The sequence below is a fragment of the Nothobranchius furzeri genome, chromosome 17 (assembly GCF_043380555.1).
Source record: "Nothobranchius furzeri strain GRZ-AD chromosome 17, NfurGRZ-RIMD1, whole genome shotgun sequence".
NCBI classification, from domain to species: domain Eukaryota; kingdom Metazoa; phylum Chordata; class Actinopteri; order Cyprinodontiformes; family Nothobranchiidae; genus Nothobranchius; species Nothobranchius furzeri.
In genome coordinates, this window is record NC_091757.1 from 45,990,003 (window position 1) to 46,002,907 (window position 12,905).

Consider the following 12,905-nt stretch of genomic DNA (forward strand, 5'->3'; position numbering starts at 1 on the left):
GAATTAGCATTATTTTCAGGGGATGAATCCACTCAGATCAACTCTGGAATTTCCTTGGCATTAGTATTTATTCTAGATTTCATGCTAAACTTCTAACAGGGGCCCAGTCCCCTAAGCTCACATGTAAGCAGGTGGGTCTAATCATCTCCAGTCTGCAGAATAAACTTGGTTCTGCATCCTTTTGCAGCAGATGGACAAAGAAAACGGGTCTTTGATCATAAAGCGCGTTCTTTGCACCGTGCGTAAACGCGCCGCCACCTTGATTGCATTGTGCTCTGAGAGTGGTCTAGTCGTGACGGGGCAGGGTAGGAGCTCCAGCGGGCTGAGAAGACTATAAAACTGCTTGATGCCCGCTGCTGGATGTGAGCTCAGCTCAGACAGACGGAGTTAGACCGACTCCGAGCTCTCACACGGAGAGAGGGGGCGGACAGGGTCGGATCCTCACTGCAGAGGCAAACGAAAAGAACATTTTTTTCTGCTCCACCGACTGGATTTCACAGCCACCCGTTTCAGAAATGTATTGATTGATTGATTTATTTTTGCGTGGAAGTGAATAGGATGCGCGTCTTCTCCGGTGCGTTTTGACGCATCTCCTCACCGAGCTGGACTCGCGCCCCCAGCCGGACTAATTTTTAACCCTCCTCGTGTTTTTTTTTAACTGCTTTCCTTGTTTGTTTTATTTTCTTATTTAACGCACAGAAATGGGATCGCACCGTGAAGCGAGCGTGTCCGCGTTCTGCGGGAAAACTTTGCTTCAGACGGTGCTGATGTTCTGGCTCGCCTCGCTCGTTACCGGGACGTGGAAGACTGGACTCTATAAAAGTTATTCAGTCGGGTCGCAGACAGCAGGCACTCACACCTCAGTCTACCACAAAAGGTGAGGCTTTAACTTTAGTTCAACATGTCAGTGCGCACAAAGGGACCACGTGTGTTTTTATTAAGCGCATGACAGAGCAGCTCCCATCTCCATCCATCCACCAGCTCCATTGTCTTCCTGACAGCTGGTTTCCCTTTTCCTGTGCTTAAAGCAGGGATTCTCCCATCCCCATTGTTGTCCCAATGTGGAGCACCTCCTCTGTCCCGGATGAGAGCAACGTGACTGTTCCCATGTCTTCAGATTTGACCACAGAGGACTTGGAAGTGTTAGTGACTAGAACATGGGATTAGGAAAGTTTCTGTAGGAGTTTAGAGGTCAAGCCAGGTCGGCTGTGAAGCGTCATCATAATGAGACAACTTTTATTATTATTTTTTTTTTCCTTTTCCACAAATATTTATGCTGACAGATCAGGTGTGGGTGTCTGAAGGAGGCCAGAGTTAGAGTTGTGTCCGGGTAGCTTCGTGTTACCCCCTCCAGCCTCCGTCAGCTCACCTCCTTCACATCCAGATGTTTGTGGACAAGTTTTCTAAACACCAGCAGCTGGGGCTCCACAGCATGTGTGCTTGTTTGAGGGAAACATGTAAGTGTCTGTTGGAATGGGAGTTGGAATAGCTGATGGTTTGAATCAGCTGCTTCTCTCTGAGAGGTCAGAGGGTTTAAAGTGATGTATAGGACCCTGGCTGGTCTGATCAGTGCAACAAGCAGCGGTTTATGGTTTGCAAACATTTCCCAACTGTGGTAATGCTGGCGGCTTGCCGTTTATTAACCAGAACACCTAGTCGGTGGAGTCCAGGTGGGATTTCTGTGTCTGCAAACTGGGAAAGGAGAAGGATCTTCACAGACAAAGCCCTCACACATCACACATTAGATGAGACTAATCAAAGTGGATTAACAGGTCTTGGGTGATTTTTCTGACTTGATAAAGAGTCCAGTCACCCTCGTCCTTCTTAACAACCACAGGCTCAGTACCAACGTCTAGTTGGAGGTGCTGCCCTTCTGAGGACATGTCATGGTCTGTAGAACACCCTGAACCCCATGGCTCTAGTCCTGATCCATCTTCAGCTCCAGGAGGAAGTGACTGAGATTCCAGAGTGACCCTGGATTTAACCCCGAACTTTCCAGAATAACTTCAAACACTCCCTCCTCATCCTCTCTTTGACTCAGTCCTCACCACTATATATATATATATATATATATATATATATATATATATATATATATATATATATATATATATACATACATACATACATACATACATATATATCCTGGCTACGTTTTTAATATTACACACAATGGGAGCTGTTTCAGCAGCATGACTGGGACCAGTACACTCAGTGGCTTTATTATTAGGGCTGATCAGCTTATAGGAATTCTTCCGTTGGCGGATTTTCTTTCTTTTTCTAACTTTCATCCTTTAACACTTACGGAGCCACAGACCCGTTCCATGCAGGCTGAAAGCTCACAGGTGTCCAGAGCTGACAAATGATTTTCCTTTGTGTCTTTCTGAAGAGACACTTAACTCTGACTTTGTGGTGCTTTGATGGACTTCTACCCAAAGAAACAGCCTCAAGCTTTGATATATTCAACACCAACACTTTTTAATTTTTATTTATGGTGGATTCAAATACTCGAAGTGTTTCCTTTTCTCTTCATTGATTTCACCTTGACTGCTTCTCTATTTGTCTCTCTGTCATTTGTTGTTGCACCACATTCATCTTCCACCTCCCGTCCCTCCCATGAGACCATTGCAGCCTCATAATGGTCTTTCTCTCATTTCCCTTTTCCCATCAGACTTTTATGCCCGTTATGATAAAACGACCTGTCCTTTCCTCTGTCCGGTCGTTCCCCACATCAGTATATGTCTTTTGTTCTCAAATCTAGACACGATTCCCTTAGATTTGTATCCTTGGAGAGTGTCACACATCTTTGAGTGTTTGGGCCTCCTCCCATGACTGGATATGAAGAGACTTCTTGCCCAGATTTGAATTTGAGTTGAGACATCCTCAGCACATCTATTGGTGGTTTCTCCCAGATTTTTCATCCATAAATATCTTGATGCCAAAAATGCCTCAACCTATCTATCAACCTCAGCTCTCTTTTGTTTCTCTCTGATTGTCCTCTCCTGGCGTCAGCAGCACTGCGGAACAGATGGGACAAAGCTGTGCGTTTTGTGGGATTTCTCTCTTAACTGTTGGCTGTGGATACATGTGACTGGGATGGTTGATGATTTATTTAGCTTGGGCCCAGCATTCAGAGTGTGCCATGTGTGCTTTGAGACCTGATACTCACTGAGGACTCGTCTGGTGTTTTGCCAGAGAAACAGCACGGCGCTGGTGGGTTTCACACTTCGCAGCACATGGGTGCCTCCAGCAAAAAGTAAGGTGTTGACTGCGAATATGAAAAGTGAAAGACTACGTGCACGTAGGATTTGTGCTCTGTGGATGTGAGTTTTCTGCAGCGTGTCATAAGAGAAGACAAAATAACTGCTTTTAGCTGCAATATCTGCAAGCCTGCTCTAACTATTGACTTGCTATACTCCCTGGTTTAATGACAGCCTTCGCAGCCTGAAGCGCCAATGCAGAAAAATTGAGCGCTTGTGTAAGAAAACCCATCTCCATGTTTATCTGCTGCACCTAAAGGATCTTCTGACATCCTTTAACTCTGCAGTCAGAGATGCAAGGGTTCTCCAACCTGGTGTCCCAGAGCAAAGGGAACCCCAAGGTGCTGTTTAACACCATCAGCAGCATCGTCTCTCCTGCCTCTCCTACAGCCTCCATCCACTCTGTTGCAGACTGTGAGATCTTTCTGTCTTTCTTTGTGGACAAAGTCAATAAGGTTAGATCTAGCATCTCTCCTTCAGCCTTATCTCTGCCTCTCCCGGCTCCAACCTGATCTGTCATCCTAGATAGCTTTGCTCCTGTTTCTTTGCCTGAGTTAACCAAACTAGTTAACCCTATGAAGACCTCTGCACGCCCCCTCGACATCTTACCCTCATCTTTGATTGAAAGTGCTTTTCAGTCCATCGGTCCCAGCGTGCTCTCCATTATTAATGCTTCTCTGGTTTCTGGTCAGGTTCCTGCTTACTTTAAGAAAGCTGTAATCCACCCGCTTCTTAAAAAACCGAGTCTCGACCCCTCTCTCCATAGCAGCTTGAGACTCATCTCTAAACTTCCGTTCATCTCCAAGATCTTGGAAAAGGTTGTGGCTAAACAACTCACAGCTGCTCTTGATGAACATAACATCTATGATAGCTTCCAGTCAGGTTTTCGTAGAGCTCATTCTACTGAAACAGCTCTTCTTAGGGTCTCTAACTCTGACTCACAGTGATGCAGGGGACTGTTCTGTTCTGGTCCTGCTGGACCTGACTGAGCCTTTGCAGACTCTGAAACTCTCTCCCCCTGAGCCTGAGATCAGTGGACTCAGTGGTCTCCTTTAAAAAGCAGCTGAAGACTCACTTGTTCAAGCTGGCTTTTGTATGACCTTCATCACCACTCTCTCTTTATTCTGCTCTCCCCACCTATTCCACCTTCCTCAGGATCCACTGATTTCCCTCTTTCCTATTCACTCTCTCTCTTTCTTTACATTTTTAATCACAATTGTCGATTTTTTGCTCATTTAAAATATATTTTTAATCATTTTCTAAATTATTTTTTATGTTTTTACAATTTTTGTTTTTGTGAAGCGCCTCGTGATTTTTATCTTGAGAGGCGCTATAGAAAATATCTTTTCTTCTTCTTTTTCTTAAGTGGAGCAACCACAGTTGGCATTTCCGCTTTGCACATGTGAACAGAACAGAGTAGATCATAAAACCCTCCCCCTCTTCCTCCCACCTACCCCCTGGTGACGGTCTTGGCTGTTCCCAGGTGAGACCTCGTCTCAGCCTGGGAAACTCAGTTGTTTATCTGTGGACTCTGGCGGATAAGTGGAAGGAAGGAGTCAGGACGCTGTCCTCCCCCTCCCAACGCCACCTGACTTCCGCTTCTTAAAAATCACATAATTTTTCCACCAGCAATTAAAGCAGGGAAAAAAACACACACATTTCTGCACACAAGTCTCAAGTCATCCCCATTTCTTCATGTTTTACTTCCAAAAAAACCAAATAAAAAAAATCGTCTAAATTAGCCAATAGTTTGGAAATAACATTGTGCTAAAATACTATTTTATCTGTCAAACTGGATTTTCTTTAGGGTCTTTCATGGATCTAACTAAGGAGATGGTCACCATCAACGTTTTTGACATGATTGTAAAGAGATCTGTTACACTGGTTCTTTGCTAAGTTACATGTGCCAAGCAACAATAAAGTCGCATTCCTTTGAAATTAGTTGGGCACAAGGCCCAAAACAAATCAGTTAAATGAGTGAAAAAGAGCCAAAGTTGCACAAAAACCTTAGAAAAACTCGAGAAAAACTCCTTTTTTTCTTTAAGCTTGCAAATTTCTTTAAAATATTGAAAAATATTAAGTTTGTCCTTCTTTTTAACAGTCGCCGCAAAAAGTTTTGTCCTTTTTGTCCTAGTTGTTATTAAAGGGTACATATTCTGCAAAACTCACATTTTGCATCTTTTGTGCTGCCATGTGGGTCTCTACTGCCTCTATAAACACTACATATGTAAAAAAAAAAGTATTTGTTTTCTGTCAGTGTTTGGTTTTAGGAATAGTGTGCCTAAAACAAGCAGTTTCAAAAGTCCCTGATTGTGATGTCACAGATGGGGAAAATAGAACATAACCACCTTCTCTTGTGCAAAAGAGAGCTACTGGTGGAGGAGGAGCGGCTCTACTCTGATCCCCTCCCAGATATTTGAGCTTCTCAGCTTATAGCAGCCTGAGTGGGTGATTGGTAGATGTTGCCAATTCCAGCTTGTATTCTTAAAGTGACAGAGCCCTGAATCGGCTCATTCTTGAAGCTGCTGAAACTGTCGAGATCATAACAGGTGAAATTGCTTTATGTGAGAGGGATTTAGAGTGAAGAACTTCATGAACATGTTTTATAGACCATTTAACTAATACAGCTTAAGAAAAAGCCATAATGTGTCTTCTTTAAATCTATGTAGAATACCAGTTATCCAGATTAAGACAGCCCAAATTAACCTGGAAGAGAGACATTTGATCCAGATACATGAAAACGAGTCCCGTGGGTTAAATCAGGTTTCTTGAACAGAAGAATCCCTTAATAACTGGTGAGATAATAAACTCATCATGTCAAAAAGCAAACCTCTGCGGCAGAACACAAATGTTAATCTTCTGGCGGGTTCTCGGCTGTGTGTGCGGTCACCACCGCATGTGGAGTTTATAAAGGAAGCTGCTTCACATCCTCTGCCTTTGGTGTTTTTTTTTTATTTTACTGTAAACTGTCTGATGCACACAAACATATGGGCTCACACATTGACAAACAGACTTTGGCGGGTCCAGCCCACTTTTCTTGCAAGCGTGCTGGCAGCCGAACACACAGAGTGGATGTTATGCTGTGGGCAGCACAGTCTGCTCTGTGGTTTCAAGAGCTCCTGTCTAAGAATCCATAGACGGTGTGAAAACAGAACAGACTAATTGTTTCCATGTTTTTCTAATAACTTTATGAGGGCAATAACCGTATTTGTCCATGTTGTTGTTGATGGTGTAACATGAGCATGTCATCATCGGCAGACTCATTGAGTTTTCCACAAATTAAAGCCACGATTGCTGGAAAAGGATGAAAATTTTCTTCAATGATCATTTTTCCTCAGAAACATCTCTCCTGCGATGCCACAGAGAAATGCATGAAACGTTTCTCAGTAAGGATTAAACTAAACCAATTAGCTCTCAGGCCTCTGGTAACCGAATGCTTATAAACCCTTTATATAACTTGACAGCTTTTAGAGTTTTCACGAGGTATTGTGTAAAAAAAAAACATGCTTTGCAGCTGAAAAATAAATAAATAATCACATTCTCATTGTCAGAACTTCACATCATGATTTTTCCTTCACTGAGAAGTTTCTCAGCTTCTCTGAGTCCCGATAATGTCCTGAGATGCCTCTCTGTGGAGGGAGTGAACTCGTGACCCAGCAGTCACCCGTGTTGAAAAGTCTCAATCCTTGGAGTCCTTTTTACTCCCTTTTGAGAAACTCCACCTCCTCTGAGAGCTGAATGCGAACGGATGTGTACAGATAGAGAACAAACCACGGTGCAGTTACAACCAGTGAGAATCTAGTAGCTGATTAAAACCATGTAAACAACACGAGGAAGTCTCAAAACAAAAGGGTGGGGGATGGAAAACCGAACGGAGCACGCTGAATGCGGCTGCATGGCTAATTAGCTTTTGTGAGCGTGTTTCAAGAGGAAACGTTGCACTGCATCTCTGACTATCCTTCACCCTTCCCTGTGTTCAGGAACTGGTGTCCTCATACAGTAACGAAGACCGTGACCTGCCAGGTGCAGAACGGGACCATCCTCCAGCGGGTCTATCAGACGTGCCGTTGGCCGCAGGGATGCTCGGGAGGCAGGTGAGAGGTCAAAGAGACACGCTGTCTAAAAAGAAAAATACACCCAAGACACAGATCTGCTGCAGAAGTTATGTTGCTGTTTGCATTTTAAAACCATTATTGTGGTTCTGAAAATAAACAAATTAATCAGTCATGACAACCACGCTCTTTGCACAGGTGCTTGTTGTTAAATGTGATGGTTGTGACTTTGTTTTTAGCTACAAGACAGTGGTCAGACCTTCGTACAAAGTGGTGTACCGCACTGTGACCTCCATGGAGTGGAAATGCTGTCCAGGATTCAGCGGCACTGCTTGTGAGGAAGGTGAGTCAGGACAGACGGAGAGTTTTCCGACTGAAACACACTCATCTAAAGTGGAGCTTTTATGCAAAACTCACCGTTTACGTCCTTTTTTGCTGCCGTGTGGGTCTCTACTGCCCCTACAAACACACGGAACATGAAAAAGAATCTGTCCATCTGTTTTCTGTCAGTGTTTGGATTTAAGAAAGAAATAAGCAGTTTCAAAATCTCCATGTTTGTGATGTCACTAGTGGAAAAGGTAGTACAGAATTTCCTCGAGAGAGCCACTGCTGGAGGAGCAGCGACTCTACACTGAGCCCCTCAGGCATTTTGGAACTTTTTAGCTTATAGTAGCCTGAGCAGGTGATGGGTGGGCGTGCCCAGCTCCAGCTTGTTTTCTTAAAGAGACAAAGCGCTGAAACGGCTCATTCTGGAAGGTTCTGAAAATGACAGAGAATTGCTTAATGTGAGAGTGATTTAGTGCAAAGAACTTCATAAACACATTTCGTATCGACGATAAAACTATTTAACATAAAAGAAAGCAATAGTATGTCCTCCTGGCTGACTGAAGTTATGTCATTCTCACGCCTACCTATGTATGTGATTGGCCTAGTGCTATGTGTGTGAAATGATGTCACAGAAAGACACGCGACCAAACCCAAATAAACAGCCAGCAACAAAGCATGTTCGTTTATTTCCTGCATGGAATGTGTTCCTCAAAAAGAACCATAGTATGAGTACCAAGTATAAAAGTACCTCAACATCCTCCATTGTTTTTAAACACCTTATCCTACTTGTCTCAGCTAACTGTGCTGCTTTTATGTACAGCGGTGCTTAAAAATGACACCACAGACCCCTCTGTGCCACTTTAATGGAAGCTGCCCATGTCCTATTCAACCAGCCCCGAGGGAGGGGGCTGTCACCAACCGGCCCAGGCCAAGCTGACCATAGTGTAAATACGGCTTAAAGGCATACTGTGCTACATATTCATATTTTTAAATCACTTTCTTGAACCAGTTTGGGCTAAAACAACTCTTTACATGGTAAAATGAAAAGTCACTTAGACCCCAGCACCTCCTGGGGAAGAATATTGCACTTGCAACATCAGAGTGTCCGGACCAGTCCCTGTTGGACTTGGAGTGGAGCTGACGCGCTAGCACTGGAGTCTGCGTCCATTACATTCCCTGCATGTTTCAGATCAGCTGACTTGTTTGATGTAGTGATGAACTGCTCCAGTAGACACCGATGAAGGCTGAGGAGACGTTTTAGCAGTTAGACTAAGGTGAAGGAGAGAGTTTCAGTTTCGTTTTTTACAACATTGAATTAATAATGGACCCTAGGGGGTGCTAACAGCAAGCTAAAACTACCAAGTGTGCCTTTTAGAAATAACTCCACAGTTTTCCATCTCATTTGCTGTTGAGTTTTCTCGCTTGTGCGTTCCATGAGTTAGACTTTAGAACAGAAGCAATTTCCATTAAGCTTATATAAGGTGGCTTCTGTGTCCCAAATTAAGTTATGAAATACAATCCTTAAACCTCTACAGGGTGAGTCAGGTACCTCCACTCCATTAATCAGCTGTAATGCCTTCATACCAAAAGTAAATGTACCACATAAGGGTTTATTTTCTTCTGTGGTTTTCAGTTTTATGACCATACTGGAACCAGTTCTTCATCTTCTCAGTTCCATGCTAGCAGGACACACACACACACACACACACGCACACACGCACGCACGCACGCACGCACGCACGCACAGAGTATAATGACTTTCCCTGGCACTAGTGTCTGCAGACTGGAGGAGGGCGGGGCACCTGTTTATGTTGTGACCCGGAGCTTGAATGGGCGTAACATAAATTGTCAGGCTATGTAACACAAAGGACAATAAATGTTTACTGTGGTTAAAGTGGTCACCTTTTTGTGGTGCTGAAATGAGAGGCTGTGTATTTCTTTTACGCTGCCGCGTACGAAGACCCGTCCAACTGCTCTGTGGTTTGCTGCAGAGCGGCTTCCTGCTGGCTTGTACTTGCACGCACCAAAACTGCCTGAAAATTCACGCTGGATCCAAACCAACTCGGTCTCAAAGTGAAAAACAAAACAAAACACTTGCAGTCAGACAGCATAGACCTTACTTTACAAAAGGAGTAATACACATAGTGATCCTGGGAGGAAATTATCCTATTAAGTTGTTGCCGGAGGAGATTCCCCTCCGGTTGTCATGGCAGTGGGGGTGGGGCTGTAGAGACAGCAGGGGGAGGGGGGGTACTGGGATCAGCCACTTATCTGAGCGCCGTTCCGGGTGGTTCAGATCACAGGCGCTGCTGAGTGGGAGTGACAGGTCCCATTCTCAGGAGGTTTTACTCCTCAGCACTGTGGATGCTATCGACGGCCTCCAGCACTTTGTTCTGCCCCCATGCATGTGAGCAGAACCCCTCGCCAGTACTCAACCCGATACCTCACCACCGATGTCTGCTAGGAATCACAGCTTGTTGCCTCACTGATAAAGCTGTAGACCTAACAGACCCTAAACCTGTTACCGTAGTGTTGCCAAGCGAAGCTCACGCTGCCCTCATAGTTCAGCGGGTGCACCTTTCAATTTCAGGGTTTTAATATCTGTTTGGCTTCTTCTGCAAATCTCCACACATCTTTTCTGTAGGTTTCCAGACGATGATGAGCGCTTGGTTGAATTTAGGGTCCGCTGCTGTAAAAGTCTCATCAGTCTAACCTGATTTATGTTTTCAAAAGCCGTTGTCTGACTCAGACTTTTAAAAAGAACTCTTCTGATCTCATGGATCTCAGTTCCCTCGGGGTGTGTGTGTGTGTACATCTTTAAAGACCTCATGTTGAGAAATAGCACGCCTTCGCTTCCATCACAGCTTACCCCCCCTCTAGTTTCGCCCTGCCCGTGGAAAATATGGACAATCCACTCATTTAATGCACTGTGTTCAATTTACTGGGCCACCCAAAATAAGCCCCATGGTCATGTCTGCAGTCTGCAACACACCCAAAGCAGCAGGACCCTGGAGCTGCTCAGTTCAGGACGAGTGTCACGGATACACACACACACACACACACACACACACACACACACACACATATATATATATACATATATATATATGAAAGGCAGATTAGAAAGATGTTTTCTCTGGAGAAAGGGTTTCACCGGGACAGATGAGAGGTCTTTATGATGAGAAATCCCACAGTCTGAGAAGCTTTAGCACTCACATGCAGAGTTAGTAATCCAAACATTACATCACACCCTTACAGATAAACATCCTTGCTCCGTCAGATTGTGAACGGAGCAAGACAATACTCCACCAGACAAACATCGTTCACATTTGCTCTCTTTCCTCCTTCTCCCGATCCTCAGGACTTGGCCAGTGGTGCAATTACTACGCTTTAATTGTTTTCTGTGAGGTTTAAAATATTTTGTCTTTCTGCTGGACTTGGAACACAATGGTCTTTATCTCTGATTGAGCCAGAGGGGAGAAAATGGGCTAAGTATTTGCAGATGGAGGCACTTTAATAGCCTGCCAGAAACAAGGGTTTAATGTATGCCTGTTAGGCTTTGGCAATCCAAGAAAGTGAAAGCCGGTTTTCAGTTGGGATATCTCAATTTATGCTACATTAAGCACAAATATCAAAATTACACCTCATTTAGAGGCAATTTTACTGATGAGAATATCAAATGTATCCTTTTAAAGCAACATTATTGTTTTAAAGTTGGCTCTGAGATGCTCAGAGAGAGCTTGTACTGACTTAGGGGTGATTACTCACTCAGCCGTCATTTCTGTAATTTAGCAGGTATTTTGGATGTTTTTATTCCATCTGGTAATTTTGACAGAGTTTTAGAGAGTATGAATAAGACACTAGAGTGACAGCAGTTGATTAGTTGGCCCAGATTTGATTCAACGAGGAAGGCACTTGAAAGGAACTCGGCTGCAGCTTATCACTGGAGGAGGCCGGCGTGAAGAAAACATATGAGGGAATGCAGACGGGAATTAGCACGCCTGTCAAAGAGGTGTGTGTGTGTGTGTGTGTGTGGGGGGGGGGGGGGGTACTCCATCCAGCTGTATCTCACAGCAAAGCGGGGGCAGCGGTTTTTGGGTCACAATTACGATGTGGCTGGGAGGCAGAGGCGCAGTGTCTGTAATAAGCCAGAGAAATGTAATCTGTGTTTTCACAGCTTAGCATGGCTTATCTCAGGCCTACACGCTAAACCCGGCGCTTTAAACATCAGTCGGCTGCAGCTTGCCGTTAGTAAAGGGAGAGTTGCGGTGCGTGGATGCTGGTATACAGTAAGAGTTTGCCAGGTATTGAGGATTTGTACAGTGAGGGATGCAGCTGCTCGCTGTGATTAGTTACTTTGGTAGCTGAGTGGAGGAACTCCACCCTGAGATCGCTGACCACACACACACACACACACACACACACACACACACACACACTGAGCTGCTCTGCCCAACTTATAACACAGACAAAACTTTTTCAATCCACTTTCTGCTTTTTTTTATTTTCCAGTCACATTCCCAAGCTCCCATGTATTTGCATTAGCAGGTGTTCATATTATTCCTTCTTGTTCCGAATAATTGATAAAACATCTTTTTTGGTGTAAGACTGCACTCACATCCATATTCAGAGACGAGGTTTACGATGGTGCACACATGACTTGCGTATGAACACAAAAAATGCCACAGCAGATGATCATCCAACCAGTCCACTGCTGAACTCAAACTGGAAATGATCAGCTCTGGAAAGTAATTTAGACTTGTATTAATTAACCCAGAGCAGAACTGAAAGAACCAATCAGCCAACCCTAAAAATGATCCAGATAGACGGAACTGAGCTTTTTTTCCCTTTCTGTCCTCATTTCCATCCATTCCATGCCCAGAAATCGAGACCAACCGTAGCAGAATACCCTCTGCAGGTTGGTCTAGCCTCAGCAGCTCTACCATTGGACCAAACAAATTTAGGCTGGGCCAGTCACATCACTCTGTTAGTAGAGAGAAATGAATAATGATGATGATGATAATAATAATAATAATAATAATAATAATAATGCATTGAACTTATATAGCGCTTTTCGGGACACTCAAAGATGCTTTCACACACTCTTACATTCACACACTGCCAGTGATGGTAAGCTACTTTGTAGCCACAGCCGCCCCGGGGCTGTCTGAAAGAGGCGAGGCTGCCATTTGGCGCCTTCGGCCCCTCTGACCACCACCAACACAGGCAAGTTGGGTGAAGTGTCTTGCCCAAGGACACAACAGCA

The 12,905-nt window shown here is 44.3% G+C and overlaps 1 protein-coding gene across 3 annotated transcripts in view; it reads left to right on the plus strand.

Moving 5' to 3' along the window:
• The first annotated feature begins 408 nt into the window (after positions 1-408).
• The window catches only part of emid1 (EMI domain containing 1), a 65,264-nt gene continuing 52,767 nt past the window's right edge, over positions 409-12,905 (plus strand). For 2 of the 3 annotated variants that reach the window (XM_015973062.3, XM_015973061.3), the window contains exons 1-4: positions 409-574; positions 700-877; positions 7,241-7,354; positions 7,552-7,655. In XM_015973062.3, the coding sequence (XP_015828548.3) occupies positions 559-574; positions 700-877; positions 7,241-7,354; positions 7,552-7,655 (412 nt within the window). In that variant the 5' untranslated portion in view covers positions 409-558. Of the gene's footprint in view, positions 878-7,240; positions 7,355-7,551; positions 7,656-12,905 lie in introns of all 3 variants that reach the window. The other variant, XM_054731750.2, reaches the window with a different exon arrangement.